Here is a 17903-nt window from a genome sequence, read left to right as displayed (position 1 = left end):
TTTTGTAGTTGTTGTCAAGAAATAATTTCCCAACCAAGACTCACTTGAAGGACCAGTTATAATCATGAGACTGTCTCTCCATGATGTCCACCCTGGCTCCAGGCACACTACAGATTGGCCGATTCCAGTTGTCTCTTATTCTCATGTACAGGTTCCTTGTATAAAAGTTTTCAAAATCTTGATACAATGACACAAAGTCCTGCCAAGAAATGGTGACATACCATAAATTTACCTGAGTTACTTTATTAAAAATTTTTAACAGATGACATGACTTTTTCTTTATGTAAATTTATGGGGCACAAGAGCAATTTCATTATGTTCAAGATTGTGTAATGGACAAGTCAGGGCTTTTAGAGTATCAATCACTCAAATAACACACATGGTACCCATTAAGTAATTTCTCATCATCCACCCTCACTCCCTCACCCTTCTGAGTCTCCACTGTCTATCATTCCACTGAGTTACTTTAAAAACAATCTTTACAACTTCCATTTTCATACTGTAAGAGCACCTGAGAATGAGAGGCCACTTATATTTAATTAACTCCTAAATCAGGATAGGCTTGGTGGCTCACACCTGTAATCCCAGGACTTTAGAAAGCCAATGCAGGAGGATTGCTTGAGCTCTGGAGTTTGGGACAAGCCTAGGCAACATAGCAAGACCCTGTCTCAACAAAATCATTTTAAAAATTAGCCAGGTGGCCGGGCGCAGTGGCCTCAAGCCTGTAATCCCAGCACTTTGAGAGGCCGAGACGGGTGGATCACGAGGTCAGGAGATCGAGACTATCCTGGCTAACACGGTGGAAACCCCAACGCCTTTAAAAATACATAAAAACTAGCCGGGCCAGGTGGCGTGGCCTGTAGTCCCAGCTATCCGGGAGGTTGAGGGGCAGGAGAATGGCATGAATTGGGAGGCATGGAGCTTGGTGAGCCGGTGATCCGCCACTCCACTCCAGCCTGGGCGACAGAGCAAGACTCCATCTCAAAAACAACAACAACAACAACAACAACAACAACAACAAAAATTAGCCAGGTGCAGTGCACCTGTAGTCCCAGCTACTAGAGAGGCTGAGGCCTGAGGATCCCTTGAGCCCAGCAGGTTGGGGCTGCAGTGAGCTATGATGGCACCTCTGTACTACAGGCTGGATAACAGAGACCCCATCTCAAAACAAAAACAACAACAATAAAAACCCTGATGTATCACTAAAACATCTGGAAAGGCATCAATTCTCTGTTTGACACAACTCTTATCAGATAAAAGTCACTTAACTTTGATAGCTGACATACATTACATGGTTTCAAACAACTGACTTCATGAATGTAGAGCAAATGAATGTAAATTAACAAAGTAGTCCTCATAAAAATAAAATGTAGATGTACCATTCTGTCATTAAATGGTTTCCCTTCCTAATAATCTCAAAAAGACCACTCCTCCCTCCCCACAAGCCTCCCCCCACATTAAAAGATTAGGAGGAATGCCCTAAAAACCACTATAATTCCAATTTCAACCAAGAAAAATAATTCCCAAATTAAGATTCCATCCTTTGCATATCGTCAAGGATCAAAATGAAACAAATCCAAAGAGAAAATAATAAACAAGAAACACTATGAAATAGGATATAGGGGCCAGGTGTGGTGGCTCACGCCTGTAATCCCAGCACTTTGGGAGGCTGAGGCAGGTGGGCGGGCGGATCACTTGAAGTCTAAGGAGTTCAAGACCAGCCTGACCAACATGGCGAAATCCCGTCCCCACTAAAAATACAAAAATTAGCTAGGCATGGTGGTGTGGGCCTGTAATTCCAAATACTCGGGAGGCTTGAGGCAGGAGAATCGCTTGAACCCGGGAGGCGGAAGTTGCAGTGGGCCGTGGTCACTGTACTCTAGCCTGGGCAACAGAGTGAGACTCCATCTCAAAAAAAAAAAAGGGTTATAGGAAGCCACCCACCTTAGGTTCTTTTCTCTTCAGAAAGAAATTTTTTTAAAAAGAAAGAAAGGAAAAAAAGAGGCCAGGTACAATGGTTCATGCCTGTAATCCCAACACTTTGGGAAGCTAAGGTGGAAGGATCGCTTGTGGCCCGGAATCTGAAGTGACAGTGAGCTGTGACTATACCACTGCACTCCGTCTGTGCAACTGAGCGAGAGCCTGTCTCAAAAAGAAAAGAAGGCAGGACACAGTGGCTCACGCCTATAATCCCAACACTTGGGAGGCTAAGGCAGGAGGATCACTTGAGTCCAAGAGTTAAAGATCAGCCTGGGCAATATAGTGGGACCCTGTCTCTACAAAAAAAATTTTAAAAAGAAAGAAAAGAAAACACATTCCCAAAATGAATTCCTATGCTCAGGAACTTAAAGGCTCTGAGAGATTAAGTTGTACTAAAATAAAACTTAAGTCTGTAAAAAATCAAGTCACAGTGGAGCAGAAATGCTATGCCTGGTGTGGTATGACCACTACTCAGAACACATGTGACCAGACCACACGAGATCTACTTAAACTCTTGAATGTAAAGGGGAAACCAAACAAGAAAACGAAACTACAGTTTTACTGTATCAGCCAACTACTGAAGTTTACAGCCATCAGATCTAGGCTTGGTGCCAATATAAATTAACCTGTTAACTAAATTAGTCAAAAACATTGAAAAAGCTTAAGTCTTATTCTGTAAAAGATTTTCATTGCTAAAGAAGGCTACATATAACTCTGATTATAACCACTTTCTATGACACCAGACTCTCAAGTGCCTACTAAATGAGCCTCCCAGTAGATAAATCTTATAAATAAGGCTGAGCAAAGTCAGAAGCTACTCTAAGAATCTGCAGTACCTGATACCATCTCTCTCTTTTTTTTTTTTTTTTTTTGAGGCAGAGTTTCACTCTTGTTGCCCAGGCTGGAGTGTAATGGTGGGATCTCGGCTCACTGCAACCTCTGCCTCCCAGGTTCAAGCTATTCTCCTGCCTCAGCTTCCTGAGTAGCTGGGATTATAGGTGCCCGCCACCATGCCCCGCTAATTTTTTGTATTTTTAGTAAAGACGGGGTTTCACTATGTTGGCCAGGACACTCTCAAACTCCTGACCTCAGGCGATCTACCCACCTCAGCCTCCCAAAGTGCGGGGATTACAGATGTGAGCCACCGCGCCCAGCCGCCATCTCTCTTACAACTGGTTCTAATAGTTAATTTTCCTCAGGACAGAAAATATCCATAAATAACATGTCTATCACAATTGGAAATTTTTCATTTAAATGGTATGTCTGTTTTGATAGCCTTCCAACAAGTATACTGGTTGAATTAAAATAGGAATAGAGATATCCAATTCTAATTAAAACTTTTTCTTTGGCTGTTATTACCCATGCATTTATTTCCCAAAGGAAAAAAAACAAAAAGTAGTCTTCAATCCTTTTCATTCACATCAAAAAGGGTAACAGTACTAATCCTTCTAACGAAGGAAATGACAGTACTGATTATCTCATCTCTCTCTGTTTTTTTTTATTTTTTATTTTTACTTTTTTGAGACAGAGTCGCTCTCTGTCACCCAGGCTGGAGTGCAATGGTGTGATCTCGGCTCACTGCAACCTCCGCCTCCTGGGTTCAAGTGATTCTCCTGTCTCAGCCTCCCAAGTAGCTGAGATTACAAGTGCCCGCCACCACACCCGGCTAATTTTTGTATTTTTTAGTAGAGACAGGGCTTCACCATGTTGGTCAGGCTGGTCTTGAACTCCTGACCTCAAAGGATCCGCCTGCCTCAGCCTCCCAAAGTGTTGGGATTATGGGCGTGAGCCACGGCGTGTGGCTGATCTCATTTCTTTATAACCTTTCTAAACACTGCACATTAATGTTCGAAGTATTAACTCCAATATTAAGAGAAATATTTCCTTACAGACAAATTTCTATTTAGCAACAAAAGCAATATTTTTTTGTTTTTACTATACAAAACAGAAAAATCTTAGAGTCTGCTCCAAATGCCAGAGGGGTTATCAAACCCCAAGATAGAGAAAAGGCTGCAGGACCGAATGAAGTAGAGCTTCACCCCTCAGCCTTGAGTTAAACAAAGAAAACCAGAGGCACAGTTGTCTGGGGTTAGGAAGGAAGCAATGAGTTCCAATTTCCTGAACAAAGAATTGTGCCTGTCATGGTCACGCATTTCCATCTCTCCTTAACAAATGATTTAAGTCACATTAGCACAGGGTAAAGGAGGAGAAGCTGTCACAATGAGGGATGTTAGAGACCAAAAGCAGGTGGCATAGAATGGTAGGAGAGAGGGACTCATGGCCGAAGTCTCCGCTCCCCTTTACTCCTTAGCTAAGCTCCAGGGTGGTAGCTCTGATCTCAGTCAGTAGGTTCAGCAGAAAGATCTGATGGGCATGGCTGGGTGCAGTGGCTCATGCTGTAATCCCAGCACTCTGGGAGGCCAAGGCAGATGGATCGCTTGAGCCTAGGAGTTTGAGACCAGCCTGGGCAATGTAGCGAAACTCTGTCACTACAAAAAATACAAAAATTAGCCAGGTGTGGTGGCACGTGCCTGTAGGCCCAGCAACTCAGGAGGCTGAGGTGGATGGATCACTTGAGCTCAGGAGGTTGGGGTTGTAGTGAGCCAAGATCGGACCACTGCACTTTAGCCTGGGTAACAGAGTGAAAAGCTGTCTCAATAATAAATAAATAAATACTTAAATAAATAAATAATTTTTAAAAAGACGCGAAGGGCAGCAAACCAAACTCCCCGTAGCTTAGCCATGAGAAAAAGGAGGGGGAGGCGTCACTACTTGCAGTTCCAGTTCTAGGCAATGGGAGTGTATTTCCAAAAAGATCAGGTTAACTTCAAATATTCTAAGACCACAGTTAAACTGGGGGGAGGGGGGGGGGGCGCGGGTATCTTTTCATTCATTCATTCAAATATATTTTACTGAGTACTTGATACATACCGGATTGTATGCTAGACGTTCAGGATACATTAAAGAATAAGACAGTTCTCTCTGCAGAGTAATACCCCCACGATTCCAACCCTCATTCCCCCATCTCCACCACTCGTTTCCTCCTCCTCAGTTTGGTCACTGTGAAGTGACTTTAGTTAAGGCTTACTCATCATCATTGACCTAATACTCAGTCGCTGAACAAACATTTACTGAGCAGTACCTTCCAGGCACTAAACTGGGCACTGGGAATAAAAATGAGTAAGAACAACCTCTACACTCCCTAAGAACTCTTAAGTGTAGTGGAGAAACACACAAATAAATACAATATAGTAAGTACTAAAAAAGGGTGTTTGTCCAGAGAAGGAGCAAATACCTAACTGATAAGGGAGTGACAACGATAAAGTCAAGTTCAAGCAGTCTTAAGGATATACTCATAAACATTCTTCCTGAAGATCCTCACAAATCCCATATCCTAGCACATGTAAGTGGAGGAAAAACAACACCTACTTGCGACTAAATGCTGTATCACTGGGCTTGAAACACTCCTCACTTAAGAACCTTCTCAACTGAAGAGAACAATTTCAACTCTTGGATTTGCTGCTTAGAGACTGATGAAGACCTCACCAAAAGTAGTCTAGGGACATCTCAATAACAAGCCAATAAATATTCTTTACTAGTTAAGCCTATTTAAGGTGAGCCTTCTATAAAATATCCTATATTGTTTAATATAATATACATGAGTACCACCTATTCTAGTGCCTATACAGGCATTAAGAACACAGGGGGCAAAGCTGGATGCTATCACTTTCTGAAGTCCACTTTCTAACAACTGTCCCTTTGTTAAGCATCATTCTGCTCCAATACAGATAGCCAAATATGTTTACATGATAATGATAAAGATGATGAATAATCACAACAGCAGCAAGAATGCCCATCTACTGAGTATTTATGACATAACAGGCACTTGCCAAGTGCTTTATATGCACCTATATTTATATACTTATATATGTAAGTATGTAAATATACATACTCTGCACATTCTTACAGAAGATATCATTTCTTACACTTTCAGAAAGGCTAAATGGCTTTCCCACTTAGGAAAGCAGCCAGAGGCAGAGCCAGGAACTGATAATCCAGGCCTTCTAATTTTACTCTGGGCTCCTAACCCCAATGCCACACTGCCTCTCATTTGGTGATGCTACTAAATCAATCTGAAATACTTTGATAGTGTTCAAAGCACTTCAAGACCACTGTGCTATTGTCCTTCCCATTCTTTTCCTATGTTCTGCATATGACCAACACACACATTACAAACCCCCTACAAGACACATAGACACACACACACACTCTTAGGAGCTGGAAAGCTAAAAACTGTATTTCCTGGACACCCTTGTGATCGGGTTGTAGATGTGATGCAGTGTCTACCAGTGAGAAGCACATACAAGAGCTGGATGGCAGGGGCCACGCTTTGCACCAGCGTAGGAGGGCAAGCCCCCGCAGACCTTGGTGCTGGATTGGCACCAGCGTGATTCTATGTGCCACTACCTATTCACCAGCCTCTGGCAGTGCGACAGTTGTGATGCCAGCACTCAGAGTACTCACAGCAGGAGCAGTTTCCTAGTTTGGGGCAGCTGCCTAGTTAGGAGAGGGAGGCCCTAACCTCACTGCTCTTGCCCCTCCACAAAGCCATAAATGCCTAATTCCCTGTTTGCTTGAATGACCTACAGTGTTTTTGGTAACTCTACCAAAAATTTGACGATTTCAACAACACGGTCATTGTAATTATTGTTGAGAAACAGATGTTTAATAACTTATTAGCTGTATTTTACAGATTCACTGAATAAAATTTAAATTATTTGTCCAAGTCACATAACAATACAGTGACAAAGCCAAAACTGAAACTCTAGTATTATTCCAAACTAACACTATTAGTGGTAGTGCTACTACTAATTCCATTAAGAATTCTCAATGTCAGTTCTAATTTAATAACTTTTACTTATTTTAGAGTCTGGGGCACTAATCTCAACATAACAAAAGGCAAAATTTCTCTCAAACATGAGCATTTGAGGCAAACAATCACTGCTTTGATGTTAGGATAAAAAGCTTGGAAAACATGCTTAGAACTGTCTCAGCGTCTTCTCAAGGTCAGGATGATTTAAAGTTCAACCCTTGACCTATGCATCCGGTGCAGGGAAAAAAACCTGGGACAAGTAAACCAACTCTAGCAGTCTTTAAGGGACAAATTTATTTCAGCTTTACTTCTATTCAAAACTTGCTAAGTAAAGGAAAAAGTGGGAGAAAAATTAAAATCTACAAAACTATAAACCTTCACAGATTACTTTTAAATGCTATACTTGTTTTAAAGACACTAAGGCAGCTGGACATCCACTGGCCAAAAAAATGACCCGACCTAAACCTCACACCTTATACAATTAACTCAAAAGGAGCACAGACCTAAATGTAAAATATAAAACTACAAGACTCAGAAAAACCTTAATACATTGCTGGTGGACATGTAAAATGGCACAGCCAAGGTGGAAAAGTGTGTTGGTTTCTCAAAGGTACATGTAAACTTTGACAATGAAGAACCTGATAAAAAATTTTCTTTTTTTTTGAGATGGAGTCTTGCTCTGTCACCCAGGCTAGAGTGCAGTGGTGCAATCTAGACTCACTGCAACATCCACCTCCTGGGTTCAAGCAATTCTCATACCTCAGCCTCCCGAGTAGTTGGGATTACAGGCATGTGCCACCACGTCCAGGTAAATTTTGTATTTTTAGTAGAGACAGGGTTTCACCATGTTGGTGAAAACTCCTGGTCTCAAACTCCTGACTTCAAGTGATCCACCCACACCGGCCTCCTAAAGTGTTGGGATTACAGGTGTGAGCCACCTCACCCAGCCAAAAAAAATTCTTCTAAAGGTAAATATATACTTTCCATGTGACCCGGCAATTCCATTCTTAGGTACATACCAATTGGAAACAGACACTCAAACAAGTTACTTGTGTGTGAATGTTCATAGAAGCACTATTCACAACAGCCAAAAGGTGGAAACAAAATGTGGTATATCCACATAATGGAATAGTATACAGTGATACGGGAATGAAGTACTGTTACTTGCTGCAACGGCACATGAATCTTGAAAACATTACGCTAAGTGAAGGACAAGTCACAAAAGAGGGACTGCAGATGCAAAATACTTCTAGGATACATAAGTATTTCCTAAAAACCACTTAGAAAAATACACAAACCCAGTAGAAAAACGGACAAAAGATTTGAACAGGGACTTCATGAAATCAGCACTTCCAATGGTCATTAAACATATAAAAAGCTGTTCAGCTTCACTGGGCAATACAGAATTGCAAATTAAAACCACAATGAGATACTAGTACATATATACCAATGGAATTGGCAAAAAAGTTAAATTCTGGCAATACTGAGTGTTGGTAAAGAGATGTGGAACAAGAATTCTCAGTTGGGTGTGGGGGCTCACGCCTGTAATCCCAGCACTTTGGGAGGCTGAGGCGGGCAGATCACGAGGTCAGGAGATCGACACCATCCTGGCTAACACAGTGAAACCATCTCTACTAAAAGTACAAAAACAAAATTAGCTGGGCGTGGTGGCAGGCACCTGTAGTCCCAGCTACTCGGGAGACTGAGGCAGGAGAATGGTGTCAACACAGGAGGCGGAGCTTGCAGTGAGCTGAAATTGCATCACTGCACTCCTCCAGCCTGGGTGACAGAGCGAGACACTTGTTTCAAAAAAAAAAAAAGAATTCTCAAACACAGCTGGTAGATGTACAAACCAGTACAATCACTTTGGAAAACAATTTGGCACTATCTAGCCAAACTGAAGACATGCATACTCTATAACTCTGTAACCCAATAATTCCAACCCTGGAGAAACGCATATTTACATGCAGGAAATGCATCTATCAGAACATTTATAGTAGTTTTATTCATCACTGACATAAAATGAAAAAAGCCTCAATATCCATTATTATAAAAATGAAGGAAGGCCAGACACGGTGGCTCATGCCTGTAATCCTGGCACTTTGGGAGGCCGAGGCGGGTGGATCACCTGAGGTCAGGAGTTCAACACCAGCCTGGCCAACATGGCGAAACCTGTCTCTACTATAAATACAAAAAATTAACCGGGTGTGGTGGTGGGCACCTGTAATCCCAGCTACTCAGGAAGCTGAGGCAGGAGGATCGCTTGAACCCGGAAGGTGGAGGTTGCAGTGAGCCGAGATCATGTCATTGCACTCCAGCCTGGGTGACAACAGCAAAACTCTGTCTCAAATAATAATAATAATAATAACAACTAATGCTGTTTGCTGGTACTATAGTACTACTGAAAGATTTCAAGACATTTCATTATAAACATAATATTGCATACCAAAGACAAGATAGCAAAAAAAAAAAAAAAAATCTGTAACGTTTTGAATTTTTTATTTGGGCAACATTTTTATTTTTGTTGTTGTTGTTGTTGTTGTTGCTGCTGTTGTTAGAAATAGTGTCTCACTCTGTAACCCAGGCTGGAGAGGAGTGGCATGATCATAGCTCACTGCAGCCTCAAATTCTTGGACTCAAGCTATCTCCCCACCTCAGCCTCTCAAGTAGCCAGGACTACATACAGGTGCACACCACCATGCTTGGCTAATTTTTAAATTTTTTGTAGAGACAAGATCTCTCTCTGTTGCCCATGCCAGTCTAAAATCCTAAATTCAAACAATCCTCCTGCCTCTGTCTCCCAAACTGCTGGGATTATTGGTATGAGCCACCACAACCCAGCTGGAAAATGTATTTTCTACTAAAGAAGGAAACAGCCTCATGAGATAGATTTAGAAATAACTGAAACATGACAAAGTTGTTTCAAAACTTAAATTAAGCATTTTAAAATCCCAAATAATCCCCACCTGAGGAAGTGTTGAAAATGGAGTCATCACATGGTTAAAATGCATTATAGCTGGGCGCGGTGGCGGATGCCTACAATCCCAGGATTTTGGGAGGCCAAGGCAGGTGGCTCGCTTGAGCTCAGGAGTTCAAGATCAACCTGGGCAACAAGGCGAAACCCTGTCTCTACAAAAAAAAATACAAAAATTAGCCAGTTGCAGTAGCGTGCGCCTCTAGTCCCAACTACTCAAGAGGCTGAGGCGGGAGAATCGCTGGAGCGTGGGAGGCAAAGGTTAAAGTGAGCTGAGATTGTGCCACTGCACAACACCCTGGGCAACAGAACAAGATCCTGTCTCAGAAAAGAAAAAAAAAAAAAATCTGGCCCAGGCACAGTGGCTCACGCCTATAATGCCGGCACTTTGGGAGGCTGAGGCAAGCGGATCACTTAAGCCCAGGAGTTCAAGATCAGCCTGGGCAACGTGGCAAAACCCAGTCGCTACAAAAAAAATACAAAAATTAGCAGGGCATGGTGGTACGTGCCTGTAGTTCCAGCAACTCCGGAGGCTGAGGTGGGAGGATCACCTGAGCACAGGGAGGTCGAGGCCGCAGTGAGCTGAGATTGTGCCACTGCACTCCAGCCTGGGTGACAGAGTGAGACCCTGTCTCAAAAAAAAAAAAAAAAAAAAAGAAAGAAAGAAAAGAAAAAAAAAAAGAAAAGAGAAAGCATTTTAAATTCTAAAAGTATTTATTTTATAAACCAACAATTCTGTTTTTACCTCTACTTAATGAAGAAAAGTAGGTAAAATACTCAGTGAAAGGTTTTCAGACTGCAACTTTTAAACCCTTGAACCATGGTTAATTACCAACTTTCCTTACTGTTCATATTGGTCATACCACTGTCTGTCCTTTCCTGTTTTTAATGTTAAAAACAGGAAGCCACTTCCTCGCTACTTCTGTGCTGTCCATGAAAGTGTAGAATGAGATTTCAAGATAAAAAACAATGGTTTTTCCTACATCTAAAACGGCCATTTGCATGTTTGCGTGTGCATGTGTGTACGTACACACCCACCCCAACTACAAATACTTCAAAATCCTTTACATTGTCATTGTTACCACCACTCACAATATCATTCATATCTTAAACTTTTTTTTTTTTTTTTAAAGAGACAATGGCTGGGCACGGTGGCTCACGCCTGTAATCCCAACACTTTGGGAGGCTGAGGTTGGCAGATTACCTGAGGTTAAGAGTTCAAGACCAGGCCGGGCGCGGTGGCTCAAGCCTGTAATCCCAGCACTTTGGGAGGCCGAGGCGGGTGGATCACGAGGTCAGGAGATCGAGACCATCCTGGCTAACATGGTGAAACCCCGTCTCTACTAAAAATACAAAAAACTAGCCGGGCGTGGTGGCGGGCGCCTGTAGTCCCAGCTACTCGGAGGCTGAGGCGGGAGAATGGCGTGAGCCCGGGAGGTGGAGCTTGCAGTGAGCCGAGATCGCGCCACTGCACTCCAGCCTGGGCGACAGAGCGAGACTCCGTCTCAAAAAAAAAAAAAAAAAGAGTTCAAGACCAGCCTGGCCAACATGGTGAAACCCCGTCTCTACTAAAAATACAAAAATTAGTGATGGCGGACACCTGTAATCCCAGCTTCTTGGGAGACTGACGCAGAAGAATCGCTTGAGCCCAGGAGGCAGAGGTTGCAGTGAGCCAAGATCGTTCCATTACACTCCATCCTGGGCAACAAAGCGAGACTCTGTCTCCACACACACACACACACACACAAAATTAGCTGGGTGTGGTGGTACATGCGTGCAGTCCCAGCTACTCAGGCTGAGGCATGAGAATCACTTGAACCTGGGAGGCAAAGGTTGCAGTGAGCCGAGATCATGCCATTGCACTCCAGTCTGGACAACGGAACAAGACCCCATCTCAAAAAAAAAAAAAAAAAGACAAGGTCTCTGTCACCCAGGCTGGAGTGCAGTGGCACAATCACAGCTTGCAACAGCCTTAAACTCCTGGGTACAAGTGATCCTCCCACCTCAATCTCCCAAGTAACTAAGACTATGGGTGTGGGCCACCACACCCAGCTAAGTTTTCAAATTTTCTTGTTGAGACAGGGTCTTGTTACATTGCTCAGGTTGGTCTCAAACTCCTGCGCTCAAGCTATCATCCCACCTCAGCCTCCCAAAGCGCTTGAAATTACAGGTGTGAACTATCACACCTGGCCTCTGGCCTCATATCTTAAACATTTACTGAGTGTCTAATATGTGCCAAGCACTCTGAAATATAGAGTAGTAAACAAAAAGGTAATAATCCTTGCCCTCTTGGAATTTGTATTCTGGTGGAAGAGATAAACATATAAAATATAAAGTTTGCTAGTCCAGGCTCAGTGGCTCACACCTGTAATCCCAGCACTCTGGGAGGCCGAGGTGGGCAGATCACATGAGCCCAGGAGTTCAAGACCAGCCTGGCCAACATGGCAAAACCCTGTCTCTACTAAAAACACAAAAATTAGGTGTGGTTGCACATGCCTGTAGTCCCAGCCATTCTGGAGGCTGAGGCAGGAAAATCGCTTGAACCTGGGAGACAGAGGTTGCAGTAAGCCAAGATCGTGCCATTGTACTCCAGCCTGGGCAACAGAGCAAGACTCTCTCTCAAGAAAATAAAAATAAATAAAAATAAAAATAAATAAAGTATGCTAGACAGTGACAAATACTAACAGAAACAAAAGCAAGCAGGAAAGGGGGAGTCATGCTGCAAATCAGCTGGGGTGCCCTGGGTAGAACAGAGGACAAAATGCAAGTGAGGGAGCTAGCCAGGGACTATTTGAAGGAAAAACTTTCCTGGCATGAAAAACAGGGAAAACAGGTTACAGGGAAACTCTTGCAAACCTAACACTGGCACTAGTCCAAATGGATACAGTGGTAAACCTACTACACAACTTCTTTGAAAGGTTTGAGTATCGTTTCTTACCAGTGAGAAATCCCTACAGTAAATAGAGATGACTGCTCCATGTGATGAAATATTATTCAACAATAGGAAGCAATGAAGTACCGATACACGCTACAACATGAACTTCAAACACATTACACCAAGTGAAAGGAGCCAGGTACAGAAGAACATACCCTGTATGAGCCCATTTATATGAAACGTCCATTTACATGAAATGTCCAGAATAGGTAAATCTATAGAGACAGAAAGTAGATTAGTGGCTGCCGAGGGTGGGGAGGGTGGATGAGGAAGGAATGACCGCTAATAGGTTCATGAGAAAAACTCAAGAGAGAGGGTTTCTCTCTTTTTCAGAAGAGAAAAACATTACAAAATTAAACTGTGGTGCTGGCTGCACAACTCTGTAGATATACTAAAAACCATTGTATTGTACACTTTAAATAGGTAACTTTTATGATATGTCAATTACTTAAAACCACTACTGCTGTCCTGAGCCCAACTAACACAAAACAAATGTGGTGCTCTTTATTTATTTTTTATTCTTCTTTTTTTTTTTAGACAGTCTTGCTCCATTGCCCAGGCTGGAGTGCAATGGTGCAATCTCGGCTCACTGCAACCTCTGCCTCCCTGGTTCAAGCGATTCTCGTGCCTCGGCCTCCCAAGTAGCAGGGATTACAAGCATGTGCCACCACGCCCCAGATAATTTTTGTATTTTCAGTAGAGACGGGGTTTCACCATATTGGTCAGGCTGGTCTGAACTCCTGACTTCAGGTGATCTGCCTGCCTCGGCCTCCCAAAGTGCTGGGATTATAGGCGTGAGCTGCCATGCTCGGCCAGTAGTGTTCTTTTTAAATGTAAAATCACACACAGAATTAAAGAAGACAAACCAAATGATCCATCCCCTAGCTTAATGCACCAAGCAATTATACTACATTAATAGTTTACTAGGATGCTGCTAAAATGACAGGTACCAGAATATTCTTAGTACTTTTTTTTTTTTTTTTTTTTGAGACACAGTCTTGCTCTGTTGCCCAGACTGGAGTGCAGTGGCAAGATATCAGCTCACTGCAGCCTCCACCCTGTGGGTTCAAGCGATTCTTCTGCCTCAGCCTCCTGAGTAGCTGGGATTACAGGTGCCCTCCACCATGCCCAGTTAATTTTTGTATTTTTAGTAGAGATGACGTTTCACCATGTTGGCCAGGCTGGTCTTGAACTCCTGACCTCAGGTGATCCGCCCACCTCGGCCTCCCAAAGTGCTGAGATTACAGGTGTGAGCCACTGCCCTGGCTGTATGCTACTTTTTGAAGGAGGTCAAGAATAAAATCCCTCTGGGAATTCCTAGTAATGTATTTCAATTAATTTCTTTCTTTTGTATCTTGAAAATAAGCATATTGGGATATAGACATATAATGTCCCTTCCCTGTATCCTATCCCTCCCATTTTTTATCTACTTATTTTTAGTAACTTTTATTTTAGGTTCAGGGGTACATGTGCAGGTTGTACAGGTAAACTCGCATCACAAGGGTTTGTTGTACAGATTATTTAGTCACCCAGGTACTAAGCCTAGCATCCAATGGGTTACTTTTTTCTAATCCTCTCCCTCTTCCTACCCACCACAAGTGTTGTTTTTCCTCTTTGCATCCATGTGTTCTCATCATTTAGCTCCCACTTACAAGTGAGAACAGGCTGGACACGGTGGCTCACTCCTGTAATCCCAGCACTTTGGGAGGCCAAGGCAGGCTGAGGTCAGGAGTTCGAGACCAGGCTGGCCAACATGGTGAAACCTCGTCTCTACTAAAAATACAAAAAATTAGCTGGGCGTGGTGGTGCATGCCTGTAATTCCAGCTACTTGGGAGGCTGAGGCAAGAGAATCCCTCAAACCGTGGAGGCGGAGACTGCAGGGAGCCGAGATCACACCACTGTACTCCAGCCTGGGTGACAGAGTGAGATTCCATCTCAAAAAAAAATATATATATATATATAATATATACACACATATATAACATATATACATATATAATATATACATACATATATATAAATATAAAAAAATAAGTGAGAGCATGGTATTTGGTCCTCCCACTTTTAAGTATCTGATCATGAACAAGCTGTGGAGGCAAAATGTTAGTTTAAAATGTAGTAAGTGTGTGGTAACTACTTACCATAATTTACTCCTTACATTCCTAGCAATTTCCTATCTAAATATTAGAATTTTTTTTCTGAATTAAGTTTTTTCATTTTGTAGAGATGTTTCATTATGTTGTGTCAGCTGGTCTCAAACTCCTAGCCCTGAGTGATCCTCCTACCTCAGCCTGGAACATTTTTATTAATTCAAGCTTTTGCTGTTATCTGTCACGTACATGTTTCTGAACTACTAGCTTCACCTCACATCACAAAGAAATAAACCATAGACTGAGAAAAACAACATTCTCATCCAAAACACCACGAATAACAGAGGATTAAGGGGTAAAAAATTCCAAGAATTGTATGCAATTTATATAAAATAGAACAGACTCATGGTAACTCATCTTTATTGGTATGACCATGTGATTTAGTTGTATTCAAAGCAACACACGGTATTTCCCTGCAACAAAGAATTAACATAGTTAAACTGGGCTCTCTTTTAGAATGAAATGAGGAAGAAAACCAGGATGTGGTTATGGATACCACTCTCTCGGTGAAATGAGGAAGTAGCAACATTATATTTGCATTTTATGATCCCAAGCAACCACTTTCCCTCACCTCTTTCCAGTTTAACACTTAATTTGCCTCCCTCCTTCCCCATACCTAATCCAGCATTAGAAAACAAACATGATCTGTCACAGGAAAGGAATGACATTCCCTTTCCCTCTACGAGCTGAATTTTTGTAAGAAAATGGCAGAAGCTGGCTGTTTTAACTGCTAATGTTATCTACTGGGAATATTCTATTGAAATGAATTTGAATAATTTAATACAATCCTCTCCATAACCTGCAGAGGCAAATGCTCTCCTCAGCACCCCCACATTTCCTTGTATTACTTCCTCCAAAAACTGTTTCCTGATTAACCCTACGCTACTCAGATATTTTTTTGTTCTATATCTTCATATAATCTAAGCATTATTTATTTGTATAATGGTTTTGCAAAGGCCCATAACTTATTTAAAATGTTTGTTTCCTCAACAAAATTAGAAACTACTTAAGAATGAAATCTGTGCGTTCTAATTCTTTCACACAAAGGATACACAGGCAGCTCCCAACACTTACACCACCAATTTACTTTCTGTAAACATGAAACAAGTTTCAAAGATAATGTACTCACAAACAAAGTAATTCAGATGCATCTTGTTGGTTTCATTCATTCATCACACTTTGAGCACCAGCTGTGCAAGCTCTATGGACAATCCCCTGATCAAAAATTGCCCTTGGGGTCATGGTGGCTCACTCCTGTAATCCCAACACTTCGGGAGGCCAAGGCAGGAGGATCCCTTGAGTACAGGAGTTTGAGACCAGCCTGGGCAACATGGCGAGAGCTGTCTCCATTTAAAAACAAAACACAAAAAGACTACTCCTCATTGCCTACCAAACTTCTTACTTTGATTTTCAGAACACAATTTCTCTTCTATCTGCATTCTAGATTCTCCCAAACATTCTTCATGCCTTTGCCTATCCCCTCATCCAGGAATGTGCTGTCTGCACCACAATCAGCACTTGCCTCACCACCAGCTAGCTATACATGTCAATTATTAAGTTTCGACTATGCATCTACACTAGGAGAGGTCCTTGCAGATGGAGTTTTTAGTTTGAATATATAAATAAAACTTCAGCTACCATCGGTCGTAACTGCCATCAACTCAATCTAGTAGGAGGATATAGGCCTGTGAACAAGTAACTGTAATACTGCACAACCTAGGAAGGGTATGGTAAGCTGTCACTGAGGGCTACACAAAATCAACGTACTGTAGATGCACTCTGGGTGGACAAGCTCAGGGGTAGAAGGGGGATCAAAAAGTGTTAAAAATGTGGGCTGGGAACAGTGGCTCCCATCTGTAATCTCAGCACTTTGGGAGGCCGAGGCGGGTGGATCATTTGAGGTCAGGAGTTCGAGACCAGCCTGGCCAACATGGTAAAACTCCGTTTCTACCAAAAATACAAAAATTATCTGGGGAGTGGTAGCACATGCCTGTAATTCCTGCTACTTGGGAGGCTGAGGCATAAGAATTGCTTGGACCCAGGAGGCAGAGGGTGCAGTGAGCCGAGATCACACCACTATACTCCAGCCTGGGCGACAGAGCAAGACTCTTGTCTAAAAAATAACAATATTAAAATAAAATAAAAAATGTTAAAAATGTGTTTGGGTTTTAAAAGATAAAAATTAGTTAGGGCCACTGGACCAATTTCTGAATGCAGGGCTTTGCCTGCATTAGGTATTCAAAAAACTTATTTACCTTGTTTGTAAATTAACTTGCAAGGCAATGAGTAGGATGGCCAACTTGTGCTGGGGCTCAGATGCAGTACAAGATGGTTGAGATGAAAGGAAGAATGCCTAGTCTTGAGTTCTCCCAGGAGCCACTTTTGAATCCATATATCTACTGACTGGTTTTGTCTTCCTAGTAACTGACAATGTTTTCTTGATGCACTCTTCCCATTTCCACATGACCACTATCCATTACCTGAATAACTGTTTCTTCTACAATCAATGTTCACTGGCTCGTCTCATCGGTGACTGTGCTCACCCCACACCTGCCTCTTTTCCTTAGACACACAGGGACCACAAAAAAACTATAATGTCTTAAGTCCTTCTCTAATCTGGTACATTCCCCTGGGCTAAAAGACAACCTTTTGCCATGGGGGACATGCCAACAACACAGAGGTTTTATTTTTAGTAAAATCAGGCATCGTTAACCCTCATTTTATTTATTTATGGAGATTAAGTAACACAACAATAATGTATAAAACTCCAGAAGTGAGCTTCAAGTCAATAACAAGTTAAAAAAACAAAAAACCCTTCAGAGGTACAAAGGAACATGCAGAGAAAAATGAAGTGAATGAAGCCCTTTTCACCAGAGACAACCATGCTCATAGGTTTACCATTCCTAAAATAAGAGTGTTTTTTACTGTAAATAGAATTGGCTGGCCACATTCTGTATTACAGCTTGTTTGTCTGGGGAGAGGAGTTGATG

At 42.2% G+C, this 17903-nt stretch overlaps 1 protein-coding gene across 1 annotated transcript in view; it reads right to left on the bottom strand.

Annotated features, from left to right (window-relative positions):
* Positions 1–17903, bottom strand: part of SPTLC2 (serine palmitoyltransferase long chain base subunit 2) — a 111566-nt gene that overhangs the window by 73082 nt on the left and 20581 nt on the right. Inside the window, exon 3 of the mRNA XM_021941441.2 lies at positions 45–199. Within this exon, the coding sequence (XP_021797133.2) occupies positions 45–199 (155 nt within the window). The remainder of the gene's footprint in view (positions 1–44; positions 200–17903) is intronic.

The sequence above is a fragment of the Papio anubis genome, chromosome 7 (genome assembly GCF_008728515.1).
Source record: "Papio anubis isolate 15944 chromosome 7, Panubis1.0, whole genome shotgun sequence".
Classification (NCBI taxonomy): domain Eukaryota; kingdom Metazoa; phylum Chordata; class Mammalia; order Primates; family Cercopithecidae; genus Papio; species Papio anubis.
This window is presented reverse-complemented; position numbering and strand designations above follow the sequence as displayed.